At 44.0% G+C, this 21,030-nt stretch overlaps 1 protein-coding gene across 1 annotated transcript in view; it reads right to left on the minus strand.

Moving 5' to 3' along the window:
* Positions 1-13,068, minus strand: part of CLIC6 (chloride intracellular channel 6) — a 47,226-nt gene extending 34,158 nt beyond the window's left edge. Inside the window, exon 1 of the mRNA XM_001087698.5 lies at positions 11,513-13,068. Within this exon, the coding sequence (XP_001087698.3) occupies positions 11,513-12,916 (1,404 nt within the window). The 5' untranslated portion in view covers positions 12,917-13,068. The remainder of the gene's footprint in view (positions 1-11,512) is intronic.
* Between the last annotated feature and the right edge of the window lie 7,962 nt (positions 13,069-21,030).

The raw sequence follows: 21,030 nt of genomic DNA on the forward strand, positions 1-21,030 counted from the left end.
AATTACATTCTACAAAATATATAATTAAAAACTGACCACCTGACAGAGTAGCTATTTCTACATGGCTGCCATTCATCTGTTGTGCAGATAGATTGATAAATTGATTCATATTCCAATAGAGGGGCATATGGCAGGGGGCCAGGCCTCATGGTCAGAGATCAAGAATCTAACTTTCCCCTAGACTGTTGTCACTGCCCAGCCTGCCAGCCTGCTCTTCCCACGTGGCCCAGCAATCTCCTGAGGTCTCCATCCTCATGTTGCATGGTAGTTGTTTTTTTCTGGATCACTGTCTAGGTTGAAGTTCTCCAGAAAAGCAGGGGCTGTGTTTATTCTAATCACTGTTACACCCCCAGCCCCAAGTACAATGTCTGCTACTTGGCAGGTAATCAATAAATATTTGTTTTAAATATACATTTGGGTGCAAAACAGCACTTGGTAGTGTGAAGGATGAAAAAAAAAAGCAGCTTTTACTTCTCCCTACTTCAATAGACTCAACTTTTATGTGAACAGCCATATACTATTAAAAGAAGAGAAACACTGAGTTGAAGGATAAAATCCACAAAGGTAGTAAAAATCTGGAATATGTCAACAGAGTCTGTTTTCCACAAAAGCTTCAAAATTATTTTTTAAACAACTTTTGATATTTGAGCATTTCAGTTTTCCCTCTGTATTAGTCCAGTTTAACACTGCTATAAAAACTACCAGAGACTGGGTAATTTATAAAGAAAAGAGGGTTCATTGACTCACAGTTCCGCATGGCTAAGGAGGCCTCAGGAAACTTACAATCACGGTGGAAGGTGAAGAGGAAGCAAGGCACTTCTTACATGGCAGCAGGGTAGGGATAAGGGGGAGTGCCACACTTTTAAACCATCAGATTCATAAGAACTCACTCACTATCATGAGAACAACATGGAGGAAACTGCTACCATGATCCAATCACTTCCCACCACATCCCTCCCTCAACATGTGCAGATTACAATTTGAGATGAGATTTGGATGGGGACAAAGAGCCAAATCGTATCACCCTCCCACTCCTTAAACATAAGCTATAGGTAGGCTTCATTGTCCTCCACAATTCTCTGGATCTCCTCATTCTCTATAAATTTTGGTCAATTCTTTCCATAGACTGGAGCACAAATAGACCATCTGGCTAAGAGACACAACCTTAGAGATAATATTTTTATATCACTGCATCACAGGTGATATTTTCACAGTGGTTTTGATTTGTGGGAATCAAATAGATTTCAGTGAATAGTATACAAAGATCAAAGTGATATATCTTACATTTGAAGATGGGGTGATATAGGCATGAAGTGATCCTGCTATCTATACAGTTTAAACTTTGTTTTGAAAAGGGATTCTTACCATGTCACATGGGGTTTCATTCTAAAAGGGCATATGCTTGATAAAATGTAACTGTTAATTAAAAATAGAGGGAAGGGGGTAGGACTGGAAATACCTGATTCTTCAGTATTTAAGAAGTAATAGAGTAAGCAACATTTAAAGATGTCAACAAATGAAGTTGGAGATTCTAAGAGTGCCATCATCATCCACACTTTGCTTTCCCATGCATCAATTACAAGAAATTACTAAGACTAAAAGGATAAATTTTCCAGTGCAAACAGTCAGCGCATTCCTATAAAAATGTATAGAACACATATGACAGACAAAAGTCTAACTTCTTTAACATAAAAGTCAGAAAGAATAGGTCAAAAGCCCATTTGAAAATTGCGGAGAACATAAGCAGCCAGCTCACAGAAAAACAAATACCAATATATAAAAGTATACTTATTTACTTTTTAAATATATAAAAGTATACTCAACCTCACACATAATAAAATAAATACAAATTACATAACAATAGACATCTTTTCACCTCTCAGATTCAAAATATTTGATAAAACCTCAGCAGAGAAGTTTGGAGAAATAAACATGGCACTGATATAATGTCAAAGGAGCATTACATGGTAGCACCTCTTTGAAGAGGAAATTTGGTAATGGTTATCAAAATCTTAAATATGCACATCCTTTCCCCTAGCAATGCCATTTCTAAGAATTTAGCTCCTATATATTATTATACATCTGTGGAGGGATATTCACTACACCATTATTTAACATATCAAAAAGAGGAAGCTACCTAAACAACTACCTATGGGGAAATGATTATAGAGTATAAGCATCACCAGAATACTATGACATTTTTCACAAGAATGTGACAGAGCTAGAGGCACTGATAAGGAGCAATTTCCAAGACATATTGTTAAGGCAAGAAAGCAAGATGTAAACCAATGTATTTCCAGTGTACTATTTTTTGTGAAAAAAAAAAAAGGTAGATGTGGTGTTTTAAAAATTTGTCCACAAATTCTTTGCCTTTTCTTTTAAGTGGTGGAGTCTAACTCCACTTTCCTTGAGGACTGGACTTAGTGATCATATTTCTAATGAATAAAATAAGGCAGAAGTTACAGCATATGACTTCTGAGACAAAGTCGTAAGAGACATTATGGCTTCTTCCTTGGTCTCTCTGAGATCCCTGCTCGGAAAAAGCCAGATGCCATGTTGTGGGGACACTAAAGAAGGCCTATGAAGAGGCCCAAGTGGTAAAAAACTAACTGTACCTCCTGCCAAATGACATGTGAGTCAGTCATCTTGGAAGTGGATTATCCTGCCCTAATAAGTCCTTCAGATGAGACCATGGCCCTAGCCCCAATAAATCCTTCTAATGAAACCACAGCCTTAGCCCCAGTTAATCCTTCAGATGACATCACAGCTCTAACTGACATCCTCACTGCAACCACATGAGCCAGAACTACCCAACTGATAAGATTTGGCTCTGTGTTCCCACCTAAATCTCACCTTGAATTATAGTAATCCCCATGTGTGTCAAGGGCAGGACCAAATAGAGATAATTGAATCATGGAGGCAGTTTCCCCCATGCTGTTCTTGTGATAGTGAGTGAGTTCTTATGAGATCTGATGGGTTTTTTGGGGGTTTCTTTGTTTCTGTTTTTTTTTGAGATGGAGTCTCGCTCTGTCGCCCAGGCTGGAGTGCAGTGGCCAGATCTCAGTTCACTGCAAGCTCCGCCTCCTGGGTTCACGCCATTCTCCTGCCTCAGCCTCCCGAGTAGCTGGGACTACAGGCGCCTGCCACCTCACCCGGCTAGATTTTTGTATTTTTTAGTAGAGACGGGGTTTCACCGTGTTAGCCAGGATGGTCTCGATCTCCTGACCTCGTGATCCGCCCGTCTCGGCCTCCCAAAGTGCTGGGATTACAGGCTTGAGCCACCGCGCCCGGCCAAATTGTAATAATCCTCATGTGTCAAGCACAAGACCAGGTAGAGATAATTGAACCATGGGAGAAGTTTCCCCTGTGCTGTTCTCGTGACAGCGAGTGAATTCTCACCAGATCTGATGGTTTGTAAGGAGCTTCCCCTTTCACTTGGCACTTTTCCTTCCTGTAGCCATGTGAAGAAGGATGTGTTTGCTTCCCTTTCTGCCATGATTGTGAGTTTCCTGAGGTCTCCCAAGCCACGCAGAATTGTGAGTCGATTACACCTCTTTCCTTTATAAATCCAGTCTTGGGCAGTTCTTTATAACAGCGTGAGAACTGACTAAGCAACTCACAAATTCCTGACCCAGAAAAACTGAATGATAAATGTTTGTTGCTTTAAGGTTCTAGGTCTTGGGACAATTTGTTACACAGGAATAGATAGTACAGTGAGGATAAGTTTGAATTTGCATAGAATATCTCTGGAAAAATTTTTGGTGGGTATCTCTAGGGAGAAAAATTGGGAGGCTGGGCTTCATAGGTGAAAGAAGACTTAATTATCATTATATTATATCTTTTTATATTTCTAAATTTTACTATTTCAATGTATTATCTTTTCCAAAAAAAATGGTAGGTAGATTTTACAAAATAATCTCATGGACTACATAAACATGTTATACTAAAATTTGTATAAATATATTTAACCTACATTTTATTTTGACTTTACATAAATCAAAATTTTTATAGTTTTTGTAGGCAAAAAAAATTCTAACAATATATAGATGTTTAGTGTCTTAAATATTTCTTACTGTGAAAGAGCTTGCTGGTTCTTTCGTCTACAATTGTTCTCCATTTTCCTTCTAAATTGAACTCCAATTTTGCGTGAATGGCATTGTATCTAGCCCCAGATGATGAATAAAAGTAGGTATAAGCTAGGAGTCAGTAAACTTTCTCTTAAAGGGCCCAGTAATAAATATTTTGGGCTTTGTGGTCCACAGAGTCTCTGTCGCAACTACTCAACTCCGCTGTTGGAGAGTAAAAGGAATCATGCAGGATACATCAAAGAACAAGCATGGCTGGGTTCCAAAAAAAGTTTGTTTATGGGCCCTGAAATTTGAATTTCATATATTTGTCATGAGTCATGAATTATTCTTCTTTTAATGTTTTCCAACCATTTAAAAACATAAGTCATTCTTAGGTTGTAGGTGTACAAAAACAGGTGGCAGGCTAGATCTGACCTGCATGCTACAGTTTGCTAACCCCTGGTATATATAAGCCAATCTCACACCCTTGTGCTTGTAAAAGACCTGGAGGGGGTTGGGGCATAGAATCCAGTTCCAGCCATTAGACACAGGAAAAGTCTGCCGCAAGAGTTATCAGGAGCATTTCTCCTCCCTGATGAAGGAGGAATGGGAATAAGAAGAAAACTCCTGGCCTTTCCCTCCAGCTTCCTACTTGAGATATTGCTGGTCAGGATTTGGTGCTTAAGGCTAAGGCAGCCATCTTTTGATGATACAGGGAGACAGAACACAATGAACTAATCTGTGCCTTTGATGACGGGGTAAGATGCTTCATCCACCTATCTCTGGATTTCTTGTTGTATGAGAAAAATAAACTTCTGATTAAAGGCACTTGTTACTGGATAGTTTATTAATTGCAGCTGACCACACTCTTAATGATGTTCTCTTCAACATTAAATACCATACTGTAGTATCGGCTGGGGCATAAGTATCATTTATAACAAACTCTTAACATATACCAAATTGTTAGCCCATTTGCCACCTAACTTGAGAGTAAAGTTCTGAAAGCTTGGCAGGGTCCCCCACTCAAGAGGAGGAAAAAACAATAAGAGACTGTCTTAAATTCAAGACTGGGAAATTTTCATAGCAGCATTAAATGAAATAGATTTTATACCTAAGCACCAACAGCTCCAAATTAAAATGTTGCTTTCAGAAGGAGGAAGTGGGCCTGTCAATACAAGCGTGGATTTTAGCCGAAGATGGACTTAGATACTGTCTCCCTGTGGGGAGGAGAATGGGCTGACAAAAAGCATGGGGGTGTTTTTTTGGAAACTGTCTATGTTGTGAAGAAAATGTCTCCCCCAACTATGCCCAGGTATAGGGCCCAGTTTATAAATCAACACTCAGGCAGAAAAAAACAAAATTAATGCTGGAAAATTTTAGAAGATTTGAATGCCTTTATAACTCTCACAAAAACTTTTTCTTTACTGAATATGACAGGAGTTCAGAGAATGATAGACCAAAGATCACCTATTTTAGGAAATCCTGAAGAATCTATACCAGTCATTATCAGAGGATCCCACACTCTGTGGACTGGAAAGGAAAATGGTTTTGTCTCACCAAATATAATTAAATCAACAACTATTTAGTGACTACCGCTGTGTCTGCAAGTCCTCCTGCTGCATGCTCCTGTAGCCTGCTGCTCATCCGCCATCCCCCTTCCCTTCCTACCAGCATTAACTGGCTATCTGTTATGTGTCAAACAGCATGCAGAGGGCTGAAAGAACAATGATGGGGAAAACTACATGGTCTTTGCAGTGCAGGCTTCCAGTGGAGATGCTATAGACATAATGTATTACATTGCCCCATGTCTGTCTTCTGTGCTAGATGGTAAACTCTGGGAGGACAAGAAGCTTGTCAGTCCTGCTTACCAACGTGTAAGCACAGAGTCCAACACACAGTAGGAAATACATCCACATGTATTGAGTTAACGTATGGACCCATAGCATGAGGATCCCCTTGAGCCTCAAGCACGGAGCGGAGTGTTGGCTTTTACATACTCCTTCCACTTCTAGGTTTTATCTAGTTATCTGAAAGGACATGATACATTTACATGCCTAAAAACCCAGTGTAGTATTTCTGAAGGTTTTCTGTGGGTCTTTAGATATTCAAGGAAATGGGATATCTGAGTCAGCCGACAAAGGCTGGCTGTGTGAAACCAAGGACACAAAGGAAACCCCATATGAGGGGAGGAACCCGTGCTGAAGGTAAAGAGACACGGTTGTTTTCATGAAGCACATGGCCCGTCAGCCCAGACAGAGACGGGAGCTGTGATGTGTGCACATGGCAGGAAAGAGCTGCAAATTCCCAAAGCCACCAGCATCCTGTAACCCTGCTGCCAAGGTGTCTCCATGGAAAAAGGTGGCTCTGTTTCTCTCACAAGGGACACTGGGCTGGGACAGTGGGGAACTGGGCTTGTGTCTTACAAAGCAGCCGTCCACCCAACCCACTATGTATCTGCACCAAAAAACACAGTGGAGGGCCTGCCATGAGCCCACTGCAGTGGCAGGTGGTGAGAACAGAGAAGCAATGATGACAGGGCTCTCACTGAGTGTGGCGGGGATATCCCCACTCCCAGCGTGCATGTGTACACTCACACCTGTCTGTATGTAAGAGATTATACAAAACATCATTCTCCACCAATTTCCACCCCAAGTAACCCGGCACTGATTTCATGTATGTCATCCATAAGCAGATTTTCTAAGACAATAAAAAAAATTACAAAAAATTGTTTTTAGGGGAGAATGAAAGTCTCAGAAGTGCATCTTTGCTCACGTTCCTTCAGAACACATAGCACACACATAGTTGTGAAAATAACACCTCCCTTTCAAGCTCCCTGGAGACCCAGCCCCGTAGAACAAATCTCAATATGCTCTCTCCCAGTGACATGGCCACAGAGAGCCACAGCTTACTGGTCTACCAGGAGTCCATCAGCTGCTGGTCCTGGCTCATTCTTGCCCAGCTGTGTGGTGTGACAATGCTTGGAAGGCTCTTTTTTTTTTCTGGAGGGGCGGGGGCTTATTTCTGGATGACAGTGCTTATTCAAAGGCCATGTCCTTCTTGAGTTTTACTGTGTTTCATCAGGTCAGTTTCACCTCTTTGGAGAACCCACATGTGAACACAAAGGCAAGCTTTTTTAGCTCAGCAATAACTGTTTACAGGTAAACAGGTGGTGTCCAAATCCTGAGTGGCCCAGGACTCATCACTGGTCAACACTGAAGTTTTTTTAAGTCATGTCAAATCTGCCAGGAAAGCTGTAGCTCAGACTGTCCCACCCGAAGACCCTGACTCAAAGCTCACACGCCAGATTAGGGCAACCAAAGCTGTACGCAAGACTTTTTTGGTGTGACTAAATCTCCACTACCCCTGAACTCCTTACTTCAATGAAGTTCTTACTTAACTCTTTGCTGCTAGTGTTTTGCCTGTTGTTATTATGTTATTGTGTGATTATGTTATTATGTTGTTACCCTTTGTTATTACGAGGAAAGAAAAAGAACCTTTCTTACTAAATATATTGCACAGTTACCCTATAATTTGATGACAAATAATTAACGCTTCTTTGAGAAAACAAAACTAAAAGTTAGCATAATCAGCAATTAATTGACCACAAAATAATTTAAGGACTTTCTTGGCTGGTGCTATATGTTCCTGGCTTTTGTACAAAAATATATCCTTGCATGCTTGTACAATAAAACAAACTGATGAATTAATAACATGACAACTCTCATAAAGATGGAGAATATATTAGATAACTAATTAGAAGTAGATGTGGGGCAATTATTATTACATGTTACTACATAGTTAGCCATTACTTTTTGGTATATTTGTAACCAATATATTTATTTTTAACAAAATAAGAAGAGAGGCCAGGCATAGTGGCTTGTGCCTATAATCCTAGCACTTTGGGAGGCCAAAGTGGGAGGGTCACTTGAGCCCAGCAGTTGAAGACCCGCTAGAGCAACAAAGTGAGACCTCCGTCTCTACAAAATTTTTTTTAAAAAACTAGCTGGGTGTAGTGGTGCGTGCCTGTGGTCCCAGCTACTCAGAAGGCTGAGACAGGAGGACTGCTTGAGCGCAGGAGGTGGAGACCAGCCTGGGCAACATAGTGAGACCCTGTCTCAAAAAAAAAAAAAAATTGGAAGAAATGTGAAAGTTAGGAGTTCCCAAATAGAATACGGGCGAATTTTAAAATGTGTTTGTTCAGCTGTCATATGAAGGCTAGGAGAATGTTTGAAAGAATATTGCAGTATTTTCCTTTAAGCCCAGCTGTGAATTCCACACTCCAGCTATGCCGTAAAAACCCACCATGAGGACGCACCTAGGTGTGTTCACAAAACCCAGGTCAGGTGTCCACTGTAGAAAAGAACCCAGACAAAACTGAGCTCAAACAAGGAGCCTAGAAAAGGCTAATTCTGGCAAAGAAATCCTATTCTGAACTAATTTACAGATTTTACATCAAGTATTTCAAACTCAGAAAATATGAGTCTAAAGGGTGTTTGTTTAGTTTCGTTTTTTGCTTGTTTTTTGCGTTGGTGTCTGTCGTTTTTGTTTTGTTTCATTTTGTTTTCAAAGAGCACGATTGGTAGGATAAGAAGAAACTGAGACACAGTATCAATACTGTGAGGCTCATTATAAGCGGTCCCTCAGAAGTTAACCAATCTCAGCCGGGCGGGGTGGCTCAAGCCTGTAATCCCAGCACTTTGGGAGGCCAAGGTGGGTGGATCACTTGAGGTCAGGAGTTTGAGACCAGCCTGGCTAACATGACGAAACCCCGTCTCTACCAAAAACACACACAAAAAAATTAGCCAGGCGTGGTGGCACATGCCTGTAGTCCCAGCGACTCAGGAGGCTGAGATACAAGAATCGCTTGAACCCAGTCTGTGGAGGTTGCAGTGAGCTGAGATAGCACCACTGCACTCCTGTCTAGGTGACAGAGCAAGAACTTGTCTGAATTAAAAGAAAAAAAAAGTTAACCAATTTCATCATTTGGAGATCTATTTGTTTCCTTAAGAAAAAAGAAGTTAACAACTGAACACCAAGTCAATCATCAGAATAAAGCATTGTGGATAAGCTGCCCATCCTATCCCGCTGCTGGTGCTAGGCCACGTGCTTCTGCCTACACAAACTCCTCCCAAGCAATATTTGAGAAAACAAGTTGTATGAAAACGACTTTTCATAACATTCTTATCCCTAGAGATTGGAGGTAATTAGGTACCTAGAGGGATTTTCCCTAAAAATAAATAAAATAAATAATGGCAGGGGTAACTGTTTCTGTGCAAAATCAAAGCAAGTGTATGGGAGCAACACAGATGTAACAATAGGAACTCACATGTGTACTATGCTTATTTCCAGCCAGGCACTTTTCTAAATGCTTTCTGTAATCTAATTCTCTATTCCTCACGGTAACCTCAAGGGCTAGGTACTATTACTGTCCCCATTTTATCAATGAGACAACAATGATACCAAAAGGTTAAGTAACTTGCCCAAGGTCACACGGCAAGAAATTAGCAAAGCCAGGATTTGATCCCAGACCCACTGGCTCTAAAGTCCACGTTCTTGATCACCACACTAGCCAGCAGCCAGACACCCATTGAAGCCTTCACCACATCCCACACCTGTGTTCTGTGCTGGAGATGGAACGATGAATTTCACACAGCTGAGGAAAGAGGCATAGCAGGCTGAGGGCAGTGCCTTAGCAGGGACATCTGTCTGGGACTGGAAGAGATAACTCTTGGACTTGTGGCAGACAACCAGGCAGGAGGGCAGACAGGGACGACGAGAAGAAACTGCATTCAGGCAGAGGGTACCTAATGTACAAAGTTTCAAGGCAGGAAAGAACGTGGCTCCCTCAAGGAACAGTAAGTAGTTTAATCCAGCTGGCATAGCGAGACCACAGGTAACAAAGGGTGGGGACACCCAGCAACGCCAAGCCAAGGCCAGAGAAAGGAGGCAGAAATAACATCACAAAGGGCCTGTGGGCTGCCTACGCAGTGGGGATTTACCTAAAATTCTGCAATAAACAACTAAAGAATTCAACACTAAGAAATAAAATGATCAGATCTCATCCACAGCTCACTGGTTATTATAAAGAGACTGGATTGGAGAGGACAGAGAGAACTGAAACAGGGAGACTCATCAGAAGCTGTTACTGTACATCAAAACTGTGCTAAGAGGCTGTGTGCGGGAATCGTGTATCCCTACAACCAGAGCAACGGGAAATTTCTTAATCCAAGGTGATGGAGAGGAGCAGATTTGGGGCCACACAGCAGCACTGCACTCCAGCTCTTCCCAGCAGTCTCCCAGGGGCTGATGTCCTGAGGTTATGTCCCAGGGTCTTGAAAAAGGCCAGAAACAGCACCTTCTCACTAGGGAAGAAACACACACCCCTTCTTTCCCAAGTCCCTCGCCACCCAAACCATTTTTAAAATTCTGATGTTAATCACTTCCAGAGCATTTCCTTTCATTTATTAAAATGTGCTTGCGTTTCAGCCAGAGAGGTTTAGACGGTAACTGGTTTCTATAAGCTCGAAAGTATTTCTGAAGGATTATGATTCAGCATGCAATGCACATTCTTGACCTTATTATCTCCAGCTTTCCTGGGTCTGGCCAAAGGTCCTCAGAAAAGGCTTTTTAAACAAAGATCCTGGTGTGAACTGCTGCTGGACTTTGTTCTTTTATTTTTCATGCCTTGTAAATAATTCCTGTTTAAAATGAAAACTTTCTCAGTGGTGTCTCTACAGATTCCCCTACAGAATCCTTGCTCTCTTCCCATGTGAACTGAAGTTAAAAACATGACATACAAGCAGATGATGTTCAAGCCAACGGCATCTTGTATTCTTCCAAATTAAATGCTAAAACGTTCAATAAACACTATGTCAATAAGGCTCCACTTTCCCCCCTAAATGTGCATTGTTGGTTCTACCAAAATGGAATACCTTTTTGGAGTCGAAAACATTGACCAGCTTTGGGTCTCTGAGATTGAGTCTGGAAGGCACCTCCCACATTGAACCTACCTTCAAGTATTAAAGCTTCCTTTGGCAGAAATCCCTTTGAACAACAATAGGATGTGTTGCTTTTTTTTTTTTTTTTAACTTTTTAGTTAATTCGTTAATAACCTCCTGACTAGCAGGGCCAGTTAGGATTTTCAGGACAAAGGACAGTGGGATGCTGAACCCACAACCCCACATCCTCATCGCCCCCCGTCGCACTCTCCATTGCCCCCACCCCCAAAGTCTTTGCTTCCAAACCATTGAGTCCTCCCGCAAATGCTCTGAAAACTCTTCTTTAGGAAATCCTCGCAGTCCCGCCTCCCTCCCGCGCATGGAAGCGCCTGGTGACAATCAGGACACCACCGAGGGCTCCTCCCTGCGCGTCCCTCTGGGGTCTGAGATGACTAAGACCTCGAATGCAAGGGGGTCGTCCTTAGAGTTCAGGGAAGCGAGCTTTACCTTGACGAAGAGGGTAATGTCGTGCTCCTGCCCCAGGGCCCGCTCCTCGGACGCCTCTCCGTCCTCCCGGCGGCCGTTCATGCGCACGGCCTCGTCGCCACCCTCGGCGGGGCCCTCCTCGGCCAGGTGGTTGCTGAGCTGGGCTTCAGGCTCCGCGGCGCACCTGGAGGCCTCCCCTTGTGGGCTGCTGTCGGGGAATTCCTCCTCGCCCCCAGCTGCGGCCTCCTCACTTGGCCCCTCCGGGCTCTGCTCTCGCCTCTCCTCTTCCTCCCCTGACTCCTGCTGGGGCCCATCCCCTACCCCGTCCTCGACAGCGTCTGCCCTCGAGTCCCCGGGACCCGCTTCCTCGGACCCCTTTCCCCCCGGGACCTCCGTCTCCTCCGCTGCGTCCCAGGCAAGCTCACCAGGGCTGCGCCCCGCGCTCTCCCCGGCTGCGACCTCAATTGCCTCCGCCTGGGGCGGGAGGCTGCGGTCCCCTCCTTCCTGTGGCTCACCCGAGACCCGGCGCGTCCCTCCTGCCGGACCCTCGGCGTCCATGCTGTCGCCCGCCGGGCCCTCGGCTTCTACCGTGTCCCCCACAGGGTCCCCCGCTTCTACCCTGTCCCCCACAGGGTCCCCCGCTTCTACGCTGTCCCCCGCCGGACCCTCCGCGTCTACGCTGTCCCCCGCCGGACCCTCCGCTTCTACGCTGTCCCCCGCCAGGCCCTCCGCGTCTACGCTGTCCCCCGCCGGACCCTCCGCGTCTACGCTGTCCCCCGCCGGGCCCTCCGCGTCTACGCTGTCCCCCGCCGGACCCTCCGCGTCTACGCTGTCCCCCGCCGGGCCCTCCGCGTCTACGCTGTCCCCCGCCGGGACCTCCGCTTCTACGCTGTCCCCCACCCGGCCCTCGGCTTCTATGTTGTCCCCCGCCGGGCCCTCCGCGTCTACGCTGTCCCCCGCCGCCCCGGGCGCGCTGCCTTCCGGGGCCTCAGGTCTCTGCTCCGCCTCCTCCTGCCTCTCAGGGGCCGCAGAGTCCTCTGGCTCCCTCTGAGCCTCCCCGCGGGGCTCGCCCTGCGCGCCGCGCCCGGGGCTCGCCCCCTCCACCTGCTGCGCGCTGCTTGTCTCCTCCCCTCCCTGGGGCACCTGGGCAACCTCCGGGGCTCCCTCCTCGGCCTCCGCCTCGCGGCGCGCCCCCCTCGTGCCCCACGCCTCGGCCTCCGGGCCCCTGTCCGGCCCGCCGCCTCCCGCCTCCTTCACCGCGGCCGCGCCCCTTGGCGCCTCCTCTGCGCCCTCGCTTCCCTTCGGCTCCTCTGCCTCCTCGCCCGCGGATCCCGGCTCTCCGGGTCTCTCAGCCAGAGGCGCGGGGACCTCCAGCGGCCCCTGGGGACCTGGGGCACCCCCCTCCGGCTCCGCGGCCTCGGCCATGGCCCCAGATCCCTGTCCTTGATCGGGACCCCTTCCTTGACGCTGCTTAGGGTCGGTGGCGCTGGGCAAGGTGCGTGCTGCGGCGCCCTCTGTGCCCCTTGAAGGACGCCGGCTCAGGGCTCCGGCGGTAAAGGTTTAGCCGGGGTGCTGGGGCCTTGCGCGGGACCCTCAGGGAAAACTCCGCTTGGCCCCAAGCCTCTGCGCCCCTTCTGCCCAGCTGAAGCTCTCTGCACTCTTCCTCCACTGCTGGAGCTTCTCTCCGATTGCGCGTCTGCTTCCCACCCGGACCCGGATCTCGCCCACGGGCCGCTGAGGTGCAGTGGACGGCTGGAGAGGGCTGCTTCGCGCCTCCACCTTTGGCAGTGCCTGGCCCGCTGTCTGCTGTCTGGGGTTGACCAGAAGTCCTTGGTGCCAACTCCATCCCCTGGGGCTTGGGCGGGGTTTGTCTTCCCCTCCTCCCTCCCATGTTTGGGTGGCCTAGGAGCTTGGCCAATGAACAGCCTTTCTCGTGACCCTTGTGGATGTTGATGAAAAGATTCTGGTTCTCCTGGCCGCTTGAATGTTCTCTGGAATGGCTTCAACTTCCAGAGTCATTTAAATCACCCCCTCCAAACACACACCCCGACACCCAAACACCTAATCCCCACCTTACCCCAGGAGTGAAGCATCAAGCTCCCCCGGTACCCAACTGAAGATGTCCACATTGTGCCAGGTGTCCAAGAGCAAGGGTGTAAATCCCGGAGAGAAGCAGGGGAGGCTCCGCTGGCCGCCTTCCCATGTCTGCAGGGACCCGGAAGAGGTTCCAGAGGCCCCTCATATGGAGGCACAAGGAGCCAGTCGAGTTTCTCTGACCAGAGATGGGCGCTGTTGTCCATGAGGGATCACTTCTCTGGACCTGTCTGGAGGATCGTGGGAGCCCTGCGCTGGAAAAAGGTTACACCCTCATCTCCCGGGTCTCTTAAGACTGTAAGAGTCTGTGTATCTTGCTGATTCTCCTAGATTTCTAAACTCACAACCAGTGCTTCTGCCTCCAAGTTAAAAGCTTGGGGATCTGGAGGTGGAGAAAAGAAAATTAAAGATGTGAAAGAGGGGAGCTATGGAATTCCCTGAGTTAGGGCTCTCCCAGGATCACAGACCCAATACCTTCTCTAAAAAGGAAGTTGTTATGGTGAAAAGTACTTCGTAAGCTTATTATAAGTCAGGCTACTTCTAGTGGGTTACCAAGAAACTGGGTTACCCAAGGAGGCACTATGTAAACGTGGTGGAACCGGGTTCCCAGCTCAGGATTGACAATTTGTCAGGCTTTATATGGCTTCGATATTGGCCTAAGATACATGAGCCCCTGGTGTCCACAGAAGGTTGTTTTGGTTGAAAGAGGTGGGGGTGTATTTGATGTGGCTTGGGGCCACACCTTTGGCTATGAACAGAATGTGTCTCCTTCTAATTCCCGTTGCTCATCACTGATGGATGACAGGACGGGAGCCCAGAGACAGCCAGCTTCATGCTACCTTTCTCCAAGGCTGTGCTATCTGGGTAGGTATAGGCCAGAAGCTTCATCACCACAAAGTGGCATCTACTCAAAGCATGACACACACAGGTGAGCCAGAGATGCACGTGAGCTGTAAAAGCTCTAGGTGCCTAGAAAAGGAATTCTGTTGCATTCACCAGGGCAAGATAGCAGCCATCACCCTTATCTTGTAAAGAAAGATGAAGTCAACACGTTCAGCCCCGAACAGCAAACACAGTACAGGTTTACAGTGCTTTATGCAAACCCCATGAGCCCAGATGTGTTTCAGAAAACATAATTGTTAGAAAGATGTTTGAGTGATTTTACTGTATATTACATAACACAGCACATCACTTTGTGATCAAACACATTAATATTTCTGCAGTAAAACAGATATACATCACTTTTGGTGAGATATGGTAAAATCATACATAGCTTCAGGCCCCCCGCCCCCAGTTGAGGTTCACCTCCAACCGAGTTCAAGCCATTCTGGTTCTGATTCTAGATTGGTTCCCAAAAAAGCTTTCAGTATTCAGAGCCTTTTAGGATTTCAGAATGTATATAAAAGGATTGTGGAGCTGTGAACCATTGAAGAGCTCTGGTTTATTTGCACTGCTTAGAAAAAATGTGAGATTAGTTAGATGCATAACTTTGTCCTTAATAACAAACCAACTGTCTTCAATGCTTGACTTTTACAAAGAACCGAATTAAAGACACTCATGTGAGTAATAATAGTTAGCAAATTATTTTAGCAAAGTCAGTAGATAAGAATTTCTGTGAATAGCATGTCTTGTGACATTAGCTTGCCCCCTGAAGTGTAAAACTAACTGAGAAAAGTATTTTCCAAAACTAGTTCAGGTTGGTGCATATGTATTTGAAGGCATGTGTGTATTCACTCATTCGGGAAATATTTCAGAAACTTTAACTCAATCAAATTTAATAGAAATGTGCTGGCTATGGGGGGGAGGTTGGAATTTCTAGAAAAAAACCTCCTTTTGAATTGAGCTACAGATGATCAGCTACTGTTTGCAGACTTGGCACAGCCAGAAACAAAGCTGTTGGCTGAGTGGCTGAGAACTGGCCTGAATAATGTCTTTGCAGTAAAACAATGCTAATAAAGTCTGTTCTGTCCTGGAAACTGATCCTGTGGATCACACAGGGCTATTTGATCTTACAGGGTTTGGATTTATTATTTTATAGGGTTGGGGGTCATTTACTCACATTGACATTGGCTCTCAAAATAACATTCTGTCTGCAGAATGTATAATCTTTCACTTAACGATAATAAGCCTTTTTAAATTTTCTATTGTATAATTTTGCAAATTTGTTCAATTTTCTGTAATTACATAAAGTTTATTTTTGAATAAATGCAGACTCAATGCTGAAAATACAGAAGGCAGAAAATAACAGCTCTTTGCAATTTTTCTGTAACCACATTACTGACAGCTAAATATTTTCTTTCAAGAGAGAAAGAGAAAGAGACAGATTGTTCTAGACACTGGATATACAACAATAAACAAGATTGGGAAGGTCCCTTTTCAAATGGCGTAGAGCAAAAAAATAAGTAAACAAAGAAACGAGATAGTTTTGGATAATGTTAAGCTTTATATAGACACATATGCCAGTGTGTGCACAGACATGCCCAAACTGAAAACCTCAGCTCTTTTCTTCCACACCCTACATCCAACCTGCCAGCAAATCCAACTGACTTCACTTTTTAAAAATACGTATCCAAAGTCAGGCATGGTGGTGCACCTGTAGTCCCAGCTACTCCTGAGGCTGAAGCAGGAGAATCACTTGAGCCCAGGAGTTCTAGACCAACTTGGAAGCAGAATAGTGAGATGCCATCACTAGAAAGTATACACACACACACACACACACACACACACACACAAAATCCAACCTCTTCTCTCTATCTCCATTATTACTGTGCCAGTCCAGGTCACCATCACCTCCTGTCCCCTAGATTATTGCCACCACCTCCTAACTAGTTCCTGGCCTTCGACAGTCTGCTCTCCACTCCATAGCCAGCTGATCCTCTTTGGACACCATGAATCAGACCATGCCACTTTTATGCTCAAAATCTTTCAAAGGTTTTCTGTCTCACATCAAGAAAAAGTCAAGTTGTTATGCATGAAGTATGAGGTCCTATAAAATCAGGCAATCCCAGTCTCTTTCTGGCCTACTAGACTTCTACAGCCCCTAAAACACCAGCCTGATTGCTGTTCCTAGAACTCGTTGGGCCTCTGCCCAGGGTGCCCGCTATATTCTCATGGCTTACTCCCTTCCCTTGCTGCAGTCTCTGATTAGTTAATCCCAAGCACTCCATTTCATTTTTATAAAATGGCTGGAGTGCAGTGGCGTGATCTCAGCTCACAGAAACCTCCACCTCCCAGGTTCAAGTGATCCTCCTGCCTCAGCCTCCCAAGTATCTGGGACTACAGGTGTGCGGCACCACACCCAGCCAATTTTTGTATTTTCTTAGTAGAGATAGGGTTTCACCATATTGGCGAAGACTCGATCTCTTGACCTCGTGATCTGCCTGCTTCGGCCTCCCAAAGTACTGGGATTACAGGCATGAGCCACCATGCCTGGCCCAAGCATTCCATTGTAAAACACAACCCCTACTCTTTGGCATCCTTCTCTGCCTTATTTTCCCCCATAGCAGTCATCTTCATCTGACACATAATACATTCTAGTTGTTATCTGTCTGCCCCACCTCACCCCACTAGGATGGTGATTCTGTGAAAGCAGGGGTTTTTGTTTGTCATTGCCTAGAATAGACCAGGCACAGAGTAGAGCTGCATAAATATTTCCTGAATGAGTGAATGCACACATGCATTCAAATACATATGCACCAACCCAAATTAGTTTTGGAAAATACTTTTCTCAGTTTTATACTTTGGGGGGCAAGCTAATGTCGCAAGACATGCTAGTCACAGAAATTCTTATCTACTGACTTTGCTAAAAGAATACTTTGGCAAGTTCTTTTAATTATTAGCAAGGGCCCAGTTAGTTCATATAAAGGAACACAAAGGAAATACCAAATAAATAGACTTGTGAAGGTCGCTATGAAGTCACTTAGAGACTTGCACATTGTTAACCTGGCCTCCAACACCAGATTAGCTGTTTAAATACCAGGGAGGGTTAAACAGAGGTGACAAATTGAGAGGTGGATGGCAAGAAATGAAAGTGTTGATAATTAAGTAACCTTTTTTTTTTTTTTTTTTTTTTTTGAGACGGAGTCTCGCTCTGTCCCCCAGGCTGGAGTGCAGTGGCGCGATCTCGGCTCACTGCAAGCTCTGTCTCCCGGGTTCACGCCATTCTCCAGCATCAGCGTCCGGACTAGCTAGGACTACAGGTGCCCGCCACAGCACCTGGCTAATTTTTTGTATGTTTTAGTAGAGACGGGGTTTCACCGTGGTCTCGATCTCCTGACCTTGTGATCCGCCCGCCTCGGCCTCCCAAAGTGCTGGGATTACAGGCGTGAGCCACCGCGCCCGGCAATTAAATAACTTTTAATACATTATAAGGAATCATGAAGCAGGTAAACTCTGGGATTACAAAGAAACCTTAAGGGCTTTATAAACAATGTAAGGGTTTGTTGCTTTTGTTGCTTTTCCAGAAGGAATGGCCTCATTTCCACAGAAATCTGTTCTTTCTCTAGCAGGTATCTGCTCCTTTCAGAAGAGCCCTTGGGATTATAATGTATCTGTAACATTTAGATCATAGGATACACTTAGAGCTCACTAAAGTTTCTGCTTGCCTGGAATTCTTCTCAAACAGTTGCACTCACTTACCTACAAGTGGCCCCAAACCCGCTTCTTAATCTGGCTGGCTTTCCTCAGTTACTTGGCAAGGTACATTTCAGTCAAAAGAAGAGTGTCACTGCAGAATAGGTTATCCTAGGAGGCAGGGATTTCAAAGCCTGCTAGTCAGTAGATCCTGAAGCATGTACACATCATCTTGCAAGTCAGTTAAGAACATTGCATGGAACCGACACAAATGACAATCATGGTGAAATGGGTGGTTCTTGGGTTAAATGGTCTGATTTAAATCCCTGTCCTATCTTGTAGTGACTGTATGATCTTGATTCAGTTTTTCATCTGGAACAGTGAGGATTATAAAAGGAACACTGTCATTGTGAGTTGTTTTATTGATACATATTTGTACATATTTATGCAGTACATATGATGTTTTGTTACACGTATAGAATGTGTAATGATCAAGTCAGGGTATTTAAGGTATCCATTACCTAAAGTATTTATCATTTCTATGTGTTGGGACCAGTTCAGGTCCTCTCTCTTTGTTATTTTGAAATAGACAATATATTGTTGTTAACTTAACTATAGTCACCCTACTCTACTATCACATATTAGAGCTTATTCCTTCTATCTAACTGTATGTTTGTACCAATTAGCCTACTTCTCTTCATTGTCCTATCCATCCACATTCCCTCTGCAGCCTCTGGTATCTATCATTCTACTCTCTACCTCCGTGAGACCAACCATTTTAGCTCCCACATGGAAGTGAGAACATACAACATTTTGACCTTAACATAATGACCTTCATAATGATCTTCAGTTCCATCCACGTTGCTGTGAATGACATAATTTCATTCTTTTTATAGCCACATAATATTCCATTGTGTATGTGTGTGTGTGTGTATATATATATATATATATCACACTTGCTTTATCCATTCCTCTGTTGATGGACACTTAGATTGATTCCATATCTTGGCTACTGTAAATAGTGCCACCATAAACATGGGGGTGCAGGTATCACTTTGATATACTGATTTCTTTTCCTTTGGATAAATAACCAATTAGTGAGATTGTTGGGTCATATAGTAGTTCTATTATTAGTTTTTTGGTAAATCCCTTTCTGTTTTCCATAGTGGCTGTACTAATTTACATTCTCACCAACAGTGCCCTTTTCACTGCATCTTTATCAGCATCTGATTTTTTTGTCTTTTTAATAGCCATTTTAACTGAAGTAAGATGGTATCTCATTGTCATTTTGATATGCATTTTCCTGATGATTACTGATGTCGAGCATTTCTTCATATACCTGTTGGCCATTTGTATGTCTTCTTTTGAGAAATGTCTATTCATGTCCTTTGCCCATTTTTTAAATTGTATTATTTGGTTTTTTACTGTTGGGTTGTTTGAGTTCCCTGTGTATTCCGGATATTAATCCCTTACCAAATGATAGTTTGCAAATATTTTCTCTGATTTGACAGAATGTCTTTTCACCCTGTTGATTATTTCCCTTGCTGTACAGAAACTTTTTAGTTTAATATAGCCCATTTGCCTTTGGTTTTGTTGTTTATGCTTTTGAGTTCTTAGCCAGTTTAAATCCAGTGTTTCTTAGCTAATTTTCTGTCTAGATGATCTGTATAATGCTGAGAGTGGGGTGTTGCAGTCTGCAACTATTACTGTACCGAAATCTCTCTCTCTCTTTAGATCTCATAATATTTGCTTTATATATGTGGGTTTTCTGGTGTTAGTACATGTATGTTTATAATTGTTATATCCTTTTGCTGAATTTATCCCTTTATCATTATGTAACAACTTTCTTCATCTCTTTTTACTTTTTTTTTTTTTTTGAGATCTTTTTACATTTTTGACTTGAAGTCTGTTTTATCTGATATAAGTATAGCTACTCCTGCTTGATTTTGGTTTCTGTTTGCATGGAATATCTTTTTCCATCACATTACTTTCAGTCTATTTGTGTTTTTACAGGTGAGGTGAGTTTCTTGTAGGCAACATATAGTTGGCTTGTGCTTGTTTTTTAATTTATTCAGCCAGTCTGTATCTGTAATCCACTTACATCTAATATTATTATTGATATGTGAGGGCTTATTCCTGTCATTTTATTAATTGATTTCTGGTTGTCGTGTATATACTTTGTTCCTTTCTTTGTCTCTCATTTTTCATCATTGTGGTTTGGTGGTGTTCTGTAGTGGTAACATTCGAGTCCTTTTTCTTCCCATTTGTGTATCTGCTCTATCAGCGGGTTCTATACTTTCATGTGTTTTCATGATGGTAGATATTATCTTTTCATTTCCAGGTATAGGGCTCCCTGAAGCATTTCTTGTAGGGCCAGTTTAGTGGTGATGAATTCCCTCAGCTTTTGCTTGTCTGGGAAAGACTTTATTTCTCCTTCATTTATGAAGGATAACTTTGGCAGATTGGGTTGTTTGTTTGCTATCAGCACTTGGAATATAGCGTCTCATTCTCTCCTGGTGCATAAAGTTTCTACTGACAAATACACTGTTAGTCTAAGGGGAATTCCCTTATAAGTAACTTTATACATTTTTCTTGATGGTTTTAGAATTCCGTCTTTGTCTTTGCCTTTTAACAGTTTGATGATAATGTGCCATGAAGACCTTTTTGAATTGTATCTATTTGGGAATCTCTGAGCTTTCTGTATCTGGATGTCTAATTCTCTTGAATTTTTCAGCTATAATTTCATTAAATATATTTTCTATCCCTTTCATTGTCTCACTGCCTTCTGGGACACCAAACATTTTAATATTTCATCACTTCATGGTGTCCTATATGTCACATAGGCTTTGTTTATTCTTTCTTATTCTGAGTTA

This window comes from Macaca mulatta, chromosome 3, assembly GCF_049350105.2.
Source record: "Macaca mulatta isolate MMU2019108-1 chromosome 3, T2T-MMU8v2.0, whole genome shotgun sequence".
Taxonomy (NCBI): Eukaryota; Metazoa; Chordata; class Mammalia; order Primates; family Cercopithecidae; genus Macaca; species Macaca mulatta.